The sequence below is a fragment of the Electrona antarctica genome, assembly GCF_951216825.1.
Source record: "Electrona antarctica genome assembly, chromosome: 14".
Taxonomy (NCBI): domain Eukaryota; kingdom Metazoa; phylum Chordata; class Actinopteri; order Myctophiformes; family Myctophidae; genus Electrona; species Electrona antarctica.
In genome coordinates this window covers 35,955,714-35,975,475 of record NC_136795.1, presented here as the reverse complement: position 1 = coordinate 35,975,475, position 19,762 = coordinate 35,955,714, and the positions used below count along the sequence as shown (strand labels likewise).

General features: G+C 44.2%; 1 protein-coding gene across 1 annotated transcript; it reads right to left on the bottom strand.

The window, feature by feature from the left end:
* Nucleotides 1-1,037: 1,037 nt before the first annotated feature.
* LOC306936716 (protein kinase C and casein kinase substrate in neurons protein 3) lies at nucleotides 1,038-19,043 on the bottom strand. Its single transcript, XM_079520328.1, has 10 exons — nucleotides 18,641-19,043; nucleotides 15,934-16,001; nucleotides 9,349-9,505; nucleotides 8,514-8,749; nucleotides 8,120-8,275; nucleotides 7,694-7,869; nucleotides 5,504-5,624; nucleotides 4,354-4,424; nucleotides 2,804-2,883; nucleotides 1,038-1,982 (listed from the first exon to the last, which is right to left on the bottom strand). Exons 2-10 carry the CDS (start codon nucleotides 15,991-15,993, stop codon nucleotides 1,873-1,875), a joined length of 1,167 nt encoding a protein of 388 aa, XP_079376454.1. The 5' UTR covers nucleotides 15,994-16,001; nucleotides 18,641-19,043; the 3' UTR covers nucleotides 1,038-1,872.
* Nucleotides 19,044-19,762: the final 719 nt, after the last annotated feature.

The following is a 19,762-nucleotide window of genomic DNA, read 5'->3' as shown; positions in this document are numbered from 1 at the left end:
TTCATTACCATATATGGTCATTATGGGAGCCATTTATATTTACATTATTAAAGATGGAATGCCGTGATTTGCAACAGTAATTCATTTACAAACTTACTATAGGCTTATAAATAAAAGGTTATTTTCTGGCTTGCAGACACCGTCATACTACGGAGTAGGGCTATAAATGAAATGGCGAGTCTCCTAGGAACCCAGGTATGTGGTGTGATTTGAAATCACGCACGCACGCACGCACGCACGCATGCACGCACGCACGCACGCGCGCGCGCACGCACGCACAGTTCAGGGCTTTAAGATGTGGCCCCATTCTTCATGATGTGAACGCAAACTCGTGGATCTGTGCCTCCCTCCCTCTCCCTCTCTCTCTCTCTCTCTCTCTCTCTCTCTCCCTCTCTCTCTCTCTCTGGCTCTGACAGTAGCTGTCAGGTGGAGGAAATCCTTTCAGGGTGACATCATTAACTCCATTACTTCTGTGAAAAAGCAGACACTCCAATGGACCCTGTCTGTTTGATTTTACTGTGTGTGTGTGTGTGCGTGCGCGTGCGTGCGTGTGTGTGTGTGTGCAGTGTACACATGTATTTGTGTGCGCACATGTATGACATATGTATTTGCATCATGTAAGCATGAGTGTATTTATATGAGGGCGGGTGGGTACGTTATGAATACATGTATACATGTGTGCACTGGAGTGTAATAATACATAATGTGCTGTAAAACTTCACATCATATCTCTGTCTTCATCTTGACGAGCTGAAACATGAACACTGATGCTTGCTTGACTGATGCCTCCACTCTGATGACATCACATGCAGTGCCATTTGACCTAAACACAGCTGGCTTCATATCTGCACTCTCTCAACACGCAGGTGCGCGCACGCACGCACGCACGCACGCACACACGCACGCACGCACGCACGCACGCACGCACACACAGTAAAATCCTTTGTGGCATTTACTCAGAGATAAATTAATGTGTACACACAAATCACCTAGAGTTCATGGCAAATTCCATAAAGCTTCGAGATTCTGACAGTATAACAAGTTCCACATTTTATTTCAAACTTGACAAAGGCAGTTTTGTGGTTCTTACCATACATACAAATACATACAGTGCTTACACACACATTCATAATGGCAAAGAACTGGACAAGGCAAAGGCAAGGCAAGCGCAGGAATTTCAACGCGCCTGTCCTGTACTAAGCTGCTGCTACTGAGGATAGGTGCCACATAGTGATTAAATACTACAGACAGACACAATTATGGACGGGAAAACATATGTGTTACCCAAGTATATTATTCATAAAACAGGAACAAAAAACAAATCGTGTAATAAAGCAATCTATCTAATTAGCTTAACTTAATTTATAATGCTACTGATGATGGATTATGACCACATAAAAAGCTTCACTCCCTTCATATGAAAATGTATCGTGAGCAATTTTATGTGTGCAGGAAAAGTAATGACAATTAAAATAGCAGTCTTGCGATATAATTTATTCTCAGCAGTGGTTAATAATGTAGTGTTCGGTACCTTCAGAGTCCAGCATATTTCTTTTACTTTTCCTATTATTGCATTCATTTGCATTTTTATCTTTAATAGGCTACACAACCTGGATAGGTCCTTTATGTAAATCTCTATGCCAAAATGTCCACCTCACTGCGATCATCTTTTCAGCACAGCCAATATCTTATAGGATAAGAACTGGACACAGCAGCCTACTATAAACGAGACTGGCAGACTTTCAGGTTCCATGTTGTGGTTGTCAACTTGTCATGAGGCATTCATCATACATACTGGCCACATACAGGCCAGCTCAGTCGCCATCAATCTCATGCAGATTTTCATTACATAATACGGACACTATAATACCACTAGACCGCCTCTACATAGTTTGCAGGGTACAGTCCTTCTCGCCCGGCATCCTTCATCCCTCGACACCAACCCTGGTCATCCTCATCCTCCACTTTCAAGAACTCCTCACCTAAGACAAGAAAATTAAAAACAGGATATTATGATGCAAGTTCTACAACTATATCAATACTAGAGGTTCACGTCACGTGTCTAGCTTAACCCATACTTTAGCTATTGAAAAATAGCAGATCTACAAGCTCATAGCGCGCCACCGAGTGGCGCACTACGAGCTTGTAGGTCTGCTATTTTTGAAAAATCGTAAAAATGCGGCACAAATCTTTGAATATATATTCTTTCAGAGCGAACGTTTTTTTTATTTCGACGTCAGGCCTAAATGGGTTAAAGATGACCTGTAGCCCAACATGCCTTGCAGTGTGTCGACGCGTGTGTCACGTGATCGGCCGCAGGTAAACGGAGTCGAGTTCATGTTTCTGGCCCGTTTTAAAAGGGTGTTTTCTCGGAATGTAGGCGCCATCCGCCGTGATTGAACGTTCTGGGGTAATTTCTGAGGTTATGCTGTGTCGAGGTTACAATATAAACGCTTCTGAAGACAAATACTGTACTGTTATAAGCTGCACACAGTGCTAAAAATATAGGATACTGTAAAAAAGAAAAGAAAAAAAAGATATCACCCAAACACATCATTTGATATAAATATCTTTGATACATGAATGTGCATGAGTAATTTGAAAACTAAAGAATATGTGAATAGTGTTTTATTGAAGATGTCCTAAAACATCAAATATAAAGCCAATCACAGGAGAATGTGTAGTACTCGATAGCCGAGGTTACTTAGGGCATGTAGTACCACATGGACTCAAAAATGCCTGACATGCCCGAACGTTTGCTGCATGTCACGTTGTCATGTCATGTCATGTTACATTTATTCACCTGCTTTAAAGGACAGCTCGTCTGTCTCCTGGCCGACATAGTCATAGAGGGCTCTGACTCTCACTCCTCCTATCATCACACTGACGGAGGTGAGCAAACACAAAAACACACGTGATGGAGAGACAGCCATGTACAACATTTAACCCATGTTTTAAGGATTATGTTATACTTTAGCTATTGAAAAATAGCAGATCTACAAGCTCTAGGGTCCCAGTAACTACATATTTTCAGATGGGGGTCCGCAGCCAAATACAGATAATTCCGTGGGTCCTTGACCTGAAAAAGGTTGAGCACCACTGACAGAAACCGTTTTTTCAGAAAACTGCCTCAGGTCTAAATGGGGCCCATGCAGAGTGGTCCACGCTGTGTACAGTCAATCATACATTTACGTTGACGTTTGCCCGGGACTAGGGTCCCGGACGATGCGTTGTAAGCTTGTAGATCAGCTATTTTCATTACTTCTGAAACATTTGTCTTATAATGTATGGACTTTCTTTACTTTTATATTTTTATCCCATGATTTTGCAACCTATTTCTTCACCCAGTGTCACTTATCTAATGTAATCCTGGGCGCTACACTTCCTCTGCCAACCTGGGGGGGCAGCGGACTGACCTCATGCTTCCTTCTATGCATGAGGAGTACAAGCTGCTTCTTTTCACCTGACAGGGGGGAGTTTCCCCGGCCGGACGTAGCACGTGGAAGGAACAGGTTATTCCGACCAGTTCCTTTCCCATCAGGCGCCCTGGCTGGCCAGGGGGAGGTAGTTTAGAGACCAGGATTACTGCATTTCTGCATGTTTTTTGTGAGGGTACCTACCCTAGGGGGCACGGGGAGAACATGCAAACTCCACACAGAAAAGCCCTTTCGCCAACCCCGCCTCCGGTATGGGCTTTTTTGGGAATGTTTAGAGATAATAATAATAATTAAAAAATAAATGTAGCAAACAAAAAATAAAGGGACTCGTAAAAATACATAGGCTACATACATGCATGCATCAGCTGGGTGAGGCTTTTACTGCTTTGCCCAGTAGTTGGCTGAGATGAGTGCTCAGGGGGAGCGGTTAAGGTTTGCGCACTTCCTGGCAGACTTCACCATGTGAGACTGTGTGAGCCGAGGATTGAACAACGACCTTCCGATTCATCTTCTCTACCCACTGAGCTACGGCTGCCCCCATAAACCAGGGGTTCTCAACGTTTTTGGCCGGGGACCCCCGGAAATGCTTTGGCAATGTCTCGGGACCCCCGCCCCGCCCCCTCCCGACCCCCAATATAAATTGACTGCTACAATAACCTTAAACCATTTTGGGTTAGGGACCCCTTTTGATGTTTTAAGCATCGTTATAATTTAGCTATTGAAAAATAGCAGATCTACAAGCTCATAGCGCGCCACCGAGTGGCGCGCTACGAACTTGTAGGTCTACTATTTTTGAAAAATCAACCCCCAAAATAATTTGGCGACCCCCCGAGGGGTCGCGACCCACGGGTTGAGAACCCCTGCCATAAACTATCAACAGGCACACAGTGATATACTGTATGCTGCGTCCACTCACCTTCTCTCTATCGTTCCTTTCTTTTCTGTTCCTTTTTTGCCTTTTTTGCTTTTCTGTTCAGGTGTCCACTCCTGTCCACAAGCAAATCAAGCATGAAGTGTGTATATGAATTTCACAGAAAAAACATGTAGACATAAAATAATACACTGCACTGTATGCACAAAACAAGCACTAAGAGAAGCAGAGGCATAGGCCTACACATGAACAACTAGAACTGCACTCTGTCGATTGCCTGCACACTAGTAGGCCATAAATGGCCTACTAGTGCGCAAGCAGAGCGCGCAAGTACTGTCAACCGCTACGAACTTTCAAATCTTAGCCTCTGTGTAAAACATTGAAATGAACATGTAATGATGTAATAAATTCGGGTGGTAGGTTTCACTTTCAACATGTAGAGGCATTACCTTATATATGTATATATGTATATGTAATTTGTAAGTTGATAAGTACTATACTGTGGTTACTTGGGTTGTTTTATGCGTATGCCATGGCTGATTTTGAGAGTGACATAATGAAGATATGTACCAATGCCAGGGTATAACTGGCTTTCGATGGTGACGTAATAAAGGTAGGTTTCAGATTACATAGAGGCATTACCTTTAATCCACCCGACACTGAAACATATCTTTATTACGTCACCATCGAGAGCCAGTTATACCCTGGCATTGGTACATATCTTAATTACGTCACTCTCAGAATCAGCCACGGCATACGCATCGAAGCACCGGACAAACAACATTATAGCGCGCTCTGCTTGCGCAAGTAACTATAACAGGATTACATCTAACATAGTGAGCTGTATTATGCTGGCTGTGTGTGTGTGTGTGTGAGTGAGTGAGTGAGTGAGTGAGTGAGTGAGTGAGTGAGTGAGTGAGTGAGTGAGTGAGTGAGTGAGTGAGTGAGTGAGTGAGTGAGTGAGTGAGTGAGTGTGTGTGTGTGTGTGTGTGTGTGTGTGTGTGTGTGTGTGTGTGTGAGTGAGTGAGTGTGTGTGTGTGTGTGTGTGTGTGTGTGTGTGTGTGTGTGTGTGTGTGTGTGTGTGTGTGTGTGTGTGTGTGTGTGTGTGTGTGTGTGTGTGTGTGTGTGTGTGTGTGCGCGTGCGTGCAAGCGAGTATAGACAGTGAGATACACAGTGAGAGAGAGTGCACGGGACCTGGAACTGAGGCCAGTCGGTGGGCATTCCGGGTCCATGTGTGTTCTTCCACCAGCGCAGGTCTTCCTGCTCATTGATGGCCATGAGCGTGTTGTGGAGCTCATTGTACACTGCTTTCACACTATAGTACAGGAACAAGGATGGGCATTACACACCAATCAACACAAACACTACATGTACGGTACATTCAAAATGACAAACTGACAGGGAAGAGACAAAGAGAGAGAGTCTATAGAAGAATTCTCATTCCCACAGTTTTTTGTATTTAAATGTTTCCGTTCCTGTCAGTTCTAAGCTTTTTTTTATTGATATTTTCCTTTTTTCTTTGCCAAAACACCAGGCAATTTAAGTTATAACAGAGCAGTAAACAGATCAATACAGGATACAATTTTACCATGCAGTATTTGGCCCTGCACTGCTCCCCTTAGCCTCTGCAGATTTGTTAAAGTAATTTAGCTGCAGTCTAAACCAAAATGTATGGATCACAGCCGGCTGAGAAAATCACAGAGGGGAGCGTTGATGCCGGGTCCTCACCCTGATCTATTAATAATTTTTGGAATGGCTTAATTGGGGCTCAGATTATTGATTTCTTTACCATAGTTCGGTCCAATTAGACTGTCAAAGACAAGCTGAAGGAAACGGGCCTGCAAAAAGTCCTCTCGTAGTTGATGTAACATCCTTCTGAGAGCACACTCAGTCAGAGGAGACGGCGGTGTTGTACCTAATTCATTCAGTGAGAAATCTTCTACTGTACTCTCTGTGCTGTCGCTGGTCTTTCCAGCAAGATAAAAGTGGCGATTAATAAATCCAAACAACCCTTAATCAACAAATACCAAATTAGAGGCTGACCAATTTGTCACTAGTACTGGCCCTTCTTTTTTTATTATGCAGAAAAATATACTTGAGGAAAGTAAACAAAGAAAGAAATCCATTTGTGTTTTATTTTATTTCGTTTCATTTCACTGACATCATTTTGGACATTATCATTCAGGGACGGCTCCCCTAAGCCTCCCCCCTCCAAACAAGCCCAATTGACTGACTTCTATGTAAACCAAGATGCATTAGCCCCCCCTCTCTAAATAGACAGCATATAGCACCCCCAGTCACAATGTTCTGGAGCCGTCGCTGGTGTCATTATTCATTATCATTATAGGCACGGAAGGCAGGAGGCTTACAGTACAGGCTGGCTCAAGCTCACTCTCCCCAGACCCCCCCCACCCCCCATTCATTCACTAACCGTTAATTCATACATACTCCCTCAAGTCAGTCTGTCTCTCCACGTTCAATATCTTCATTCTAATTCGCTACAAGCTATCTCACACACGCCCTCATTCCCTCTGCGGTCTGTCAAAGCCGGTCGTACAGCTGTCAGTGTCAAATTTCCTCCACTTCCTGGCCTCCTCCCTGTGGCATTTAGTTCTATATTGTTACTAGGATGATTCTGTGGATTGTACTGTGGCTTGCATTATGATATGTGGTAGTTTAATTATGTAATTGAAGGTTCAGTGTTATGTTCATGTAATCTCTGTATTTTTTGCTCTGCTCTGGGGGGATTGTGATCTCAGATTCTGTGTCATGTTTGCACAGGTAATTTGTGTAATATCACATGAGCAGAGCCACACCACCAAACTGAATGCAATATCATTGCAATAATTGGTAAATGGTTCATCCTAAACTGAAGTGTCTAAATGAATACAGTTTATTGTTTAACTGTAAAATGTCCTGCTGCCAGGAGGCAGGGCTAGGAAGGGCAAAAGGGATTATTTATAAAGGACAAACACCCTCACTCTCACTCTCTTTCTCTGTCTCTCTCCCTCTCTCTTTGTCTTTCACTCTTTCACTTTCTCTCCCCCTCTCTTGTTCTCAGAAACAGACAAATGCTGACAGACAGCAAAAACACATGCGGGCGGCAGTGGCTCAGGGGTAGAGTGGCCGGTAGAGCAGCTGGATGGGAACCAGGGAGGTTCCCAGTTAGATCCCGGCCCCCCAGAGTGTTAGTGTCAAAGTGTCCTTGAGCAAGACTCCTAATTGCTCCTGATGTGCAGGTTGGTGACTTGCATGGTTTCCCCCGTCCATCGGTGTGTGAATGTATGTGTGAATGTAATGCACAATCTATGTACAGCGTCTTCAATAAAGGCGCTATATACCATTTCATGAGCATCAGCAGACAATCACATGTGTTCTGGGTACCTCTCGTTAGTGGTGACATCCAGGTGTCTGTGAATGGAGAGGAAGGCCTGTTTGAGGAAGCTGATCCTCTTCCTCTCCTCCTCCTGTGATTGGTCAAATATAGACTCCATCTCTTCCATGTAGCGAGGGGCATACCTGGTCACTTCCTCGAGAACCTTCTCATAGCGCAGGCGCACCTGTGGAAGAATGAAATGAGCGCTTGGAACAATGTACCACCGACATGCAGAGCCCTGTTGTACGTGTTACAGTGTGTATGTACACATTTATATCTAAACAGTATACAGTATGATATACAATCATACAAAAACATGTTTGACTTTTTGAAGGCCTCCCTATAGAGCCCGTGAAGTCTTTCAAACTTTTGTCTACCCCAAATGGTGCCACACGTACACACACATACGCCGACCCTGAATGACCGCTGCTTACTTTCTCTGCCTCCTGTTGAGCCACCTCTCTCTCCTCCTGGATCTTCTTTTGTTTCTCGATGGCTATGTCTGGGTTTCCCTTAGCATGGGCCTCACGTTCCAGGGCAGAGTTCTCCTTGCGACTGACTTTGTGATATGCCCTCCTGGCTTTGTCCAGCTGGGACAGGCATGACATAAACAAAACAGTCACCCTAGCTGTCAACCAGTACTTGGGATGGGCACAAAGGAGAAACTGTTACTTGCAGTATTGGACTGATTTGGATCTATATTCTGCAAATGTATCTCAGAGAATGTGATCTGAGGCGACATTATAACAGTGTCAGACTGTGAAGTGAGAAAACAATGTTGTACAAGCTTAGTTTTATATTATGAGAGAAGGAAGCATGCATGCAGACCTTTTTAAGACGCTTGGCCCAGGGTTTCTGAGCACGTGCAAAGCCCGTGTCAAAGTCCTGGGACTCCTTGAAGCCTCCGAATAACTTTTTCTGGAAGGAGTCCTTCTGCCACGTCTTGACACGGTCCCCGTCCTCTGCCACCAGCGCGCGACAGACGGTCGAGTGTAAAGAGGCTAATCGGTCAGCGGAGGACAGGAAACACTGCCATGCCTTAAGAAGGGACCCATACAGAGGACCTGCAATAAGACTTAGAGTCAAATAACAGCATGGTTTCCCTGTGCTGCTTTGTTCACAATATGCATACAGAGTTATCAAAACAGCACAAATCAGTGGTGAAGTCATACTTGTTGTCCCTGCATTGACAAACTGGCTGCTTGTGGCAGACGTGGACTAGTAGTGTGTGGTGGTATATATGTCTCCTTTGGGCAAATCGATTTGTTTAAATATTTATGATTGGTCTACTTTTGAGGGGTAAGACATACAAACTCTGCTTGGCCTTCAGCCACAGTGACATGTAATGCTTTTGCACAAAGTAGGTTTATATTAAAATAATAATACTAATAATTGTTTGCCTTACATATTGCTGCTGTTCATCTTATCTATGCAGAGCTGCAATTTTTTGTTTGTGATGATTGTTGAAAATGGAAAGCATTTCTATGTTAATTGAGATTATATATAGTTTAAAATATTGATATTGTGTCTCTAGAACTTGAACTGAATTGTCATCCAGTGAAAAGAGTATCCCAGTGATTTGATAAGGGGAATGTGGTGTGTGGACGGACGTGATGGTTGCCTGAGTGGGTCGTTTTCTTAACCGTGGGTGCAGTATACTCACTGGAGTCCACTAGGGGCTTCCACTTGTTGCTCCACTCACTGAGCTGCTGGGCATACTGCCTCTCAACGCGCGCACGCTCCTGGAAACATGCCACGACGTCATTGCATGCCTGGAAGGCATCTTCTGTGCGCTTCACTGTCCGCTGATAGTTCCCAGGCTGTGAGAGGACAGCGGGGGAGAGGGGGGTTAACCGTATAGTGATAGTCGATAAATGTGGAATAGATGTTGGACCCATCATGGGATTCAAAGACAGGAGTGTCTGTTGGCCTGAATCTAGCTCTGGTCCATAGCCCTAATGCAAGCCCTAATGCCGTTGCATTAGGGCTATGGACCAGAGCTAGCCTGAACCTAGCCTCTGGTCCATAGCCCTAAAGCCGTTGCATTAGGGCTATGGACCAGAGCTAGCCTAAATAGTATGGACCAGAGCTAGCCTGAACCTAGCCTCTGGTCCATAGCCCTAATGCAAAGGCATTAGGGCTATGGACCAGAGCTAGCCTGAACCTAGCCTCTGATCCATAGCCCTAATGCCGTTGCAATAGGGCTATGGACCAGAGCTAGCCTGAACCTAGCCTCTGATCCATAGCCCTAATGCCGTTGCAATAGGGCTATGGACCAGAGCTAGCCTGAACCTAGCCTCTGGTCCATAGCCCTAATGCCGTTGCAATAGGGCTATGGACCAGAGCTAGCCTGAACCTAGCCTCTGGTCTATAGCCCGGCCTAATGCAACGGCATTAGGGCTACGGACCAGAGCTAGCTTGAACCTAGCCTCTGGTCCATAGCCCTAATGCAACGGCATAAGGCTATGGACCAGAGCTAGCCTGACCCGTATGGACCAGAGCTAGCCTGAACCATGACATCACAACACAAGCTCTCTGAGTTGTGTTGTGAAACAACCTTAATAAGACACAGGTTGTCTCTCCTCTTCCACACCTTTAAAACCACTGTGACGTGATTCTATCGTCAGAGGTCAACTCTCAAACTGTCAGAAGTGCTGTTAAAAAGCATTGGGTTACTCTGTGTAAAACTCTGCTGTGTAAAACGCTGCTGCTGACTGGGTCATTGGGGTGTGTGTGTGGTGTGGACAGCTGCTGGCGAGCTGTAAAAGTACAGATGAAGAGCAAGAGGGCAGAGGATGGCAAAGGCCAAATCCAAAGCAAGTGTTTTGTTTGTGGATGTGGAGTTTGGAAATCTTTCCTCAATTTTCCTGGCAGCCATACTGCATTCGCCTACACACACACCACACTCTCTCCCCTACGCTGTACCTCTTTCTCTCTTTCTCTCTAGCAGCTTCTGTGGTCGCACGTGCGCGCGCGCGCACACACACACACACACACACACACACACACACACACACACACACACACACACACACACACACACACACACACACACACACACACACACACACACACACACACAGAGAGAGAGAGAGAGAGAGAGAGAGAGACACACACAAACACTGACACGTTTACAAGCAGTAAATGTCTCTGTGCATCTGTCTCTCCCAGTCAGATTTTGAAAATAACCAAGCAATTTTATTTGTCTCTAGTAAAAAAGATCTGTGTGGTTTAGAGTGGTCCCTCTTACTTTTAGTTTTACCTTCAAATGTTTTGCATATGTTTTTCTTTTTACGTAGCATTTTATCCAGCATGTGGCATAATTTCTCATGTTTTTTTTTTGTCCTTAAAGCTTATTGAAATAATATAACTCACCTTAGGCTGTGACTTTAAATTATAAAATGTTAAAAGGAAGCCATTAGTCTTGAATCTAATAGAAAGCACAATTGGACAACGAACCCCCTTGAATTAATTAGAAGAGTTAAAACACTGCACCAAGATTGGCCTGGGCCATGGCTCAGTGTTCCAGGCACCTTGGCTGGCAATCCAGTCTGGCAGTGTGCCGCAGGTTCAACTCCCGATCCTGACAGCCTTTACTGCATGTCTTCCCCCCATCTCTCTCCCCATTTCCTGTCAGCCTACTGTCTGTCCCTCCATGAACTGCACCGCTGCAACACTGCACCAAGAGTATCACATTGATGATATAACCTTTTATTGTCTCCACCAGGCCGAAGGGAAGGCATGGGGAGAGAGTATGTTTTGCACTCCGTCCGTCCGTCCGTCCGTGTGTCCGTGTGTCCGTGTGTCCGTGTGTCCGTGTGTGTGTCCGTCCGTCTGTGAACAGCTAATCTCCGGCACCGTTAACCCGGTCGATGTCAAATTTTGCACACACACTCCCTGGATGCCAACGATGAACCTCTGCCCCAGAATTTCCAGAACGGCCTGTTATAGTACCACCAGGAGGCCGCTTTGTGCAAAACAAGTTTTTGGACAGTACACCTACAGATTTTGTCCAAACATCACGCAAATTGGTGCACAGCCTCTCTAGAGCCATTCATCGAAACGCGTCTTTCAGATTTCTCAGACTCCATCCTGATTGGCTAAGATTGGCTTCCAAAGTTCGCAGGAGTGCTCAGTTTCAAACAAAATGCTGCAAATCATGGACACATCGTGTGATTTCCGTGAAATTGTGCACGCACATTCCCACTAGGCCGAGGAAGAAATGTCACGTGAACATTTTCAACTCAGCCTCATGGTGGCGCTATAACTCGCTGAAAAGTGTTTTTTCCTCTAACTGCATGGATCTGTGGATAACTTTGTATGCCAACTCCCTAGAGGCCAAGGAAAAACCTTTGCCTGGAATTTTTCACATCTGCTCTTTATAGCGCCACCAGGAGGCTGACATATGTAAAACACATTTTCTAATATTACTCCTTCAGATTTTATCCAAATTTCACGCAAATCGGTACACATGCTCTCCATAGTCATGTGATCAAGACGCGTTTGTTTGATTTCTCATAATCCACCCTCATTGCCTACGATTGGCTTCTAAACCTTTCAGGAGTAGCCAGCTTTGTACCCGTTTTGTACAAATTGCCACAATTACTCAACGCAGCGTCCGATTGCGGTGAAACTGTGCATGCATATTCCCACTAGGCTGAGGAAGAAATGCCACTTGACAGTTTTCAAATCAGCCTCATGGTGGCGCTACAACAGGCCAAGCCACGTCACACACACACACACACACACGCACACACACACACACACACACACACACACACACACACACACACACACACACACACACACACACACACACACACACACACACACACACACACACACACAAAACATCCTCCTGGTGGAGACCTGTCCAAACTTAAATTTTTAGTACATAACGTCTTATTTTCTTCAAGTGAAAGTTTGAATGGACGTTTTTCACCTGCTTTCTATGCTCTCTATTGTTTTCTACTTGACTTGGTGTCGTCGTCGTCGTCCCCCCCCTCCCTCTCTCCCTCTCTCTTTCCCGTCTCTTTCTTTCTCTGTTGCGGTTACTTTGTACTGACTCTCCGCACTCGTCTGAAATTTAAATGAAAACAGCTGAGGAATCTTGCTTGGGGCCAACAGCACCACTGCAGAACAGCAGCTGGCCAATCACGTAGGCAGACATAAACCGCTACAAGAGAAGCTGTCCCAACTAGCCAATCATAGCATTAAACAAAATGGCCACGGTCCTGGCTCGATAATCAAATTTCATGTGCATAACTATGACCGGCTCCGGACTTTAACAAGTCTGTTCTCAAAATAATGCACGGAAACTGTCCCAGTAACCACTAGAACAGGTAGATCCTAGTGTAAATGAATAGCACTGTGGTCTACTGTATGTACCATCATGGGATGCCTTACGAGATGGAGATGACTGTGCAAACACAGCACAGTAGTAGGGCACACGTTTGCACCATAATGACAGACAGCCCAGGAGGGGGTGTTGGGGGTGAATATATCCAACACAACAGGAGTCTGCCAAATTACAGGGGGTGGGTTAGTGGGTTGCAGGGGATGAAAACTGGGGCAGCCGCTATCGGGCCAATAGCAGACAGAGCCATGGTATTAAAGTGGTAGTTCACACAAATTGGGATGGCAAAATACATAGAACGAACGCAGTGTTTACATGGAGGAAACACTAGATTGTGGGCTGTGAACAAAGAGCGTGGCACTCACAGCTGAGCATGAATCACTCACCAGACAGAAAACAAAGCTGAACCATCATGTACCTCATCTCATTCATGTCCTGACCCAATACTACAATTTCATTAGTTTGAGGGTTACTGATGTTTGTTCTTGGGTTTTTTTTGTTTGTTTGAACACTCAATATATTTTTCTGAGCTTTATTATTAGGACAGTGTAGACCAGTGGTTCCCGAACAGTGTGCCGCCGAGTGTACCATGGTGTGACAACCACACATTATTATTGTATTGTAACTATACAAAAGGAGTTATGAATGAAACCGCTTATCTCCATATTGATAATGGAGAATACTGATTTGGGGTTTATTAACCACATGAACGGTAACAAATCCCAAGTCTGGGCATATCATAATAGGTCCAGATTTAATTGGTAAATATATATATGAAGCACAATCTTTACGGTAGAGCTAAGAGACGTTTTGACTGTATTTGGTCTAGAGCAGTGTTTCTCAACCTGTTTTGGGCCAGTCCTTGTCCAGATCCCTTAATGCCCCCACATCAAATTAAAATGTAAACTTTATTATTTGTATTGTGTATTAGTGTTGCTTATATAATTTAGAAAACATCTAATTGATTTCCATCAGATTTTACATTAAACTAGACTGTTAGTTTGTGATTAAATGTAATTATTAGCATTCTTCCCTGTTGCGATTATACGTTGAATTGTACATGGATGGCAGGCTCTGTCACATCAGGCCCCTCTCACAGCACTGAATGACAGGGCTGTCATGGCCCTGTCACAGGCCGTGTCATGTTAACATGTACCAGCCCTGTCACAGGCCGTGTCATGTTAACATGTACCAGCCCTGTCACAGGCCGTGTCATGTTAACATGTACCAGCCCTGTCACAGAGATGTCTGACATGATAGTGGCATGATACTGACCATGATACTGACCATGATACTGACCATGATATTGACATGATACTGACATGATATATACTGAGTTGACCAGGATACTGACCATGATATTGACATGATACTGACATGATAGATACTGAGTTGACCAGGATACTGACCATGATATTTACCATGATACTGACATGATATTTACCATGATACTGACATGATATTTACCATGATACTGACATGATATTTACCATGATACTGGCATGATACTGACATGATACTGACCATGATACTGACCATGATACTGACATGATACTGACCATGATACTGACCATGATACTGACAATGATACTGACCATGATATTGACATGATACTGACATGATAGATACTGAGTTGACCAGGATACTGACCATGATATTGACATGATACTGACATGATAGATACTGAGTTGACCATGATACTGACATGATACTGACCATGATACTGACCATGATATTGAGATGATACTGACATGATAGATACTGAGTTGACCAGGATACTGACCATGATATTGACATGATAGATACTGAGTTGACCATGATACTGACATGATATTTACTATGATACTGACATGATACTGACCATGATACTGACATGATACTGACATGATATATACTGAGTTGACCAGGATACTGACCATGATATTGACATGATACTGACATGATAGATACTGAGTTGACCATGATACTGAGTTGACCATGGTACTGACCATGACACTGCATGGTTTACGTTTGGTAATTTCAAACAATCCTGAACAATCCTGAGTGTACAAAATGGAACCAAATCCATTTGGTTCCATGTGTACACTCTCAGAGTTACAGACCCATAAGGGTCCATTTGGTTCCAAACTATCATTTAGCTGGTGATCCCCTGGAACTGCCTCAAGGACCCCACTTTGGGAACCACTGGTTTAGCCAAGGTGGAGTTTAAATTTTTCCAGTGGGCTTTGTATTTGTTGGGAATGGGGGGTACTTGCATGGATGTTAGGTCATGTAGGCTATGTATGACAGGTTATTGGTAGTGGTATTGGTATTGGTATGTTTGTTAAATGCCATTAACAATAAAGAGAATTTAACGTTTGTTTTGTCCCTGTTTGTCACTGACTTTAATATATTAGCGCCCCTCACTTAAGTTCACACAGGTGTGATTTTTTATTTGTAGCCAGTTATAATCCCCATAGAGGGATCTTAGATCGCCTCATATAAGAACTGTGTTTGAATATTAAAGATTGCCACAATTTTTCCACAGACTGTATTGTCGTAAACGATACAGAGACACCTCCCGACAATATCACCGAGACAGTTTGTTTATTTCTGGACCACAATTCTTATATGAGACGATTTTAAGATGATCCAATGGTATTCTCCATGGAGAAATGACTCAGGGAATGAGCGAGTGACGTCGGGACTTTGGCATTCTATGGTAGACAGCGAGAACCACGCACGCACGCACGCACGCACGCACGCACGCACGCACGCACGCACGCACGCACGCACACACGCACCCACGCACCCACGCACACGCACACGCACACGCACACGCACACGCACACGCACACACACACACACACACACACACACACACACACACACACACACTCTCTCTCCTCTTACCATCCAGAAGCTTCGGTGGTTGGCATCTTCACTGCCATTCTCAGATGAGATAGTCGACATCCTCGTCCCTAAGTGATCAAAATGATATTTACCATCAACATCACTTTGAGGCAAAACATTTGATTTTAAGCAACCAGTCTTGTCAGCATTAAATGTTATAACTCTGGATATGTTTAGCCCAGTGGTTCCCAAAGGACCACTGTCAAGGACCCCTAAATCGACATTTATTAGCCTGCGGACCCCCATTTGAAAAGATATGTCAGGGTTACGGTTCTAGCAGTGATTCTCAACCCGTTTAATTTGAAGCACTCCCAGTTGGGCATTAGGTTACGGACCCCCATTGAATGGCATTTATATCTCTGGGACCTCAATTTATATTGTAAAATCATTGTAAATCAATGTCAATTTAACTCTGAGAGTGTACAAAATGGAACCAAATCCATTTGGTTCCATTTGTACACTCTCAGAGTTACAGACCCATAAGGGTCCATTTGGTTCCAAACTATCATTTAGCTGGGGATCCCCTGGAACTGCCTCAAGGACCCTGGGGGTCCCCGGACCCACTTTGGGAACCACTGGTTTAGCCAAGGTGGAGTTTTTGTAGTGGGCTTTGTATTTGTTGGGAATGGGGGGTACTTGCATGGATGTTAGGTTATATAGGCTATGTATGACAGGTTAGTGGATGATAGATTTTTCACTGTTTTACTGATTCTGTTCACCTGCCCAGCAGGGACTACAGGTAGCTGATATTGTATAAGCATATTTTCTCTCTGCTTGAAAGGAATTGTACCCAAATAAACTAATCAGTGAAATGAAATCAAACAAGTCTATAACCATGCTTTTAAATCTGTGCAGTGATCTGTAAAACATTTTTATTTGGCAAGGTCTCAAATGTAGACTAATGAAAAAACAGATTCGGCCTATAATTATGTATTAATAAAGTGTCTTCTCATTTTAAGGAATTAATGGTCATATCTGAAAATAATCCTATTTGTAGGAATTAAAGTGCAGAATATGGCAATTGTACAGTGTATTGCTTAATGAAAAGGTCTGTAGGTTTTGGGGTTCAACATAAATGCAGGACAGTAAATGCTGTCTCAGAAAGTGCCTAGTCAAATGAGGGCACAGGGCAGACTCTCAGAGGCCTGTTACTCTAAACTGCCAGTGCATCAGCAAGGATGGAATGCCATCTCCCAGAATTCCCAGCATTGAAACTTGAGCTATCTCAAAATAAACAGGGGGTCGGCGTCGCACTCGGCCTCTTTTACCTTGCTAAGTTGACCCCCCCACCCCGCCCCCCGCCAGCTTGCAAAAACAAAACAAAACAACAAAAAACATAGGAATGTTAAAATGCACATCCACATGCTCCTAAACAAACAACACATAAGTGAATGGCCATGTGCCAAGAGATTGGGGGAGAAAAGACCTTATACAGGCATGTTCCCCCAGCAAGCTCACTTTCTAAAGGCATGTAGAAAATGTAATAAACCACACTCCAGATTTTAATCACAAGACCATTGGTGGTGAGTAGGGGAGCAGAGAGCCTGTTTTCCCTGTCTACCCCTCTGTCCTCGTGGCCCTGACAGAAACACAATTAGATTAAATGATTTTCCTCTATCTCCCTCCCTCTGTTCATGGGATGTCACATGCTTGTGTGTCTATTCATCTGAGTTTTCGTCTGCTTCTGTCTCTCTGTCTGCTGCATCTTACAGAAAGAAATGTGGTGTGGACTGGTCACACAAATCAAAGGAGTTTTGTGTGTGTGTGTGTGTGTGTGTGTGTGTGTGTGTGTGTGTGTGTGTGTGTGTGTGTGTGTGTGTGTGTGTGTGTGTGTGTGTGTGTGTGTGTGTGTGTGTGTGTGTGTGTGTGTGTGTGTGTGTGTGTGTGTGTGTGTGTGTGTGTGTGTGTGTGTGTGTGTATACACACATACATACTGTATACAATATGATCCCTCTCTTTGCAGGATGTCCGAAAAAATAATGAATTGCTTCCCTTTTAACCCTTGACCTCCACTTCCTGCCCCTCACTGGCTGACTATCCCCAGGGCACAGAAACATGTGGGGGGAAGAGAACACTGCTGTCCCTCTGGTCTATCATATCAGATAATGTGAGAAGATGCAAGCAGATGACGACATGTATAGATATTGTAACCATCATTATAATAAATAGATATTATACAACTCTCCATCTACCAGTTTATATTTGATCTCACCAGACCTTTCAAGTGTGCTTTAATAATATCCACCAGGATCACACACGAGTGCTTTTTCTTCTCAAGGGTAAACCTGTGGCTGCTTTGAGCTATATCAAGAATCTGTAGTACAGTGTACAGTAGGTATCTAAGGAGCTGATTCCCAAGTACTCCTAAATGAATATGTCTTCGAACACTAACTTCAGACGAAGTTCATTTGAACTGAAAAAGCCTGTCTGTGAACTTCCATGTAGACCCCCGGTCACCCCCCACCCCCTCCACCCTGACAGCTTGCACTGCTGTGGCAGCACGCACGTACTCTCGTCTTCCCCACCCCTCCTGTTTCGACTGTCACACATAAGCCAATGCACACCCACATAGGAAATACTCTATATAGTAACACATGGAATCATTGAGCAGGAATAGATTTTGATCCTTCCATCCATCAAATCTTCAAGACGTATTACAGTATTTCAGGCATTAGGGTAAAGATTACAGTAAGATCTGTAAACGTACCTCTCAGTCCTCTGTGTTGGGGTCCTTTCCTTGTAGCCCACCGGTGTTTTGGCAGCTGAATAAATCTTTTTCCACGCTACTTGATATATTTTCCTTCCTAGCTCCTCTTCATACTCTTCCAACTCTTTGCTCCCCTCTATTTTCCACCAGTCCTGCACCGCTTTTGCTCTTCCCCCCTTTCTCTGGCCCTGCTGCTTGTTTCAGATGACTTATGGGTCTCTTTTCCTCCTCTTCGTACTACTACTATTTTTCTTCTTCTTCGTCTTCTCCTTCTTCCTTTTCTTCCGACAGCGTTTTTGTCCCAGTCACTTTCCAAGGGGAACAAATTCTCACATTATCTGCTCTTGATGGTCAGTAACTATCTACCTCACCCTCTCTCTCTCTCTCTCTCTCTCTCTCTCTCTGTCTCTCTCTTGCTCCCACCCACTTCTCTCTCTCTCTCTCTCTCTCTCTCTCTCTCTCTCTCTCTCTTCAGTGTAGACTGTAGTGTGAATGAACAGTGCCTTGTTGTGGTTTCCATCCACTGTGTGTGTGTGTGTGTGTGTGTGTGTGTGTGTGTGTGTGTGTGTGTGTGTGTGTTAAAGTTTTTAGCATTTCGACAAGAAACTAAGCTGAAACAGATATTGTACATTGTAATGTACATCCATTTTGGAGAAGGGAAACTCCATCCCCCTGTGTGCTTGTGTACATGCCCCCCTCCCATTCCCCCGGGGAGGTTTGGAGGTTGTCTGCCACAGCTGGATGAGACATCCGGTGTGTGTGTGTGTGTGTGTGTGTGTGTGTGTGTGTGTGTGTGTGTGTGTGCGTGCGTGCGTGTGTGTGCGCGCATGCATGTGATTACTCTATAGCATGTGAGTGAACACATGCTTGTGCATGTTTAGGAGATTGTTTGAAGTTGGAGAACTCTGGAGTGTACAGTGCATTAACATATATACCTATGTTGGTGACATAACACCTTATGCTATGCTATACTTGCGAGCTTTGTCTTGTCAGGACATGCCATGTAGCGAATACACAGCTGCCACTATAGTCTCCACCCCCTGTGGCTTCTCCTGGTTAGAGCAACTGCAATGTGAAAATATGAGATCAGATTATGTGTCTGTGATGCAATCTTTGTCAGAG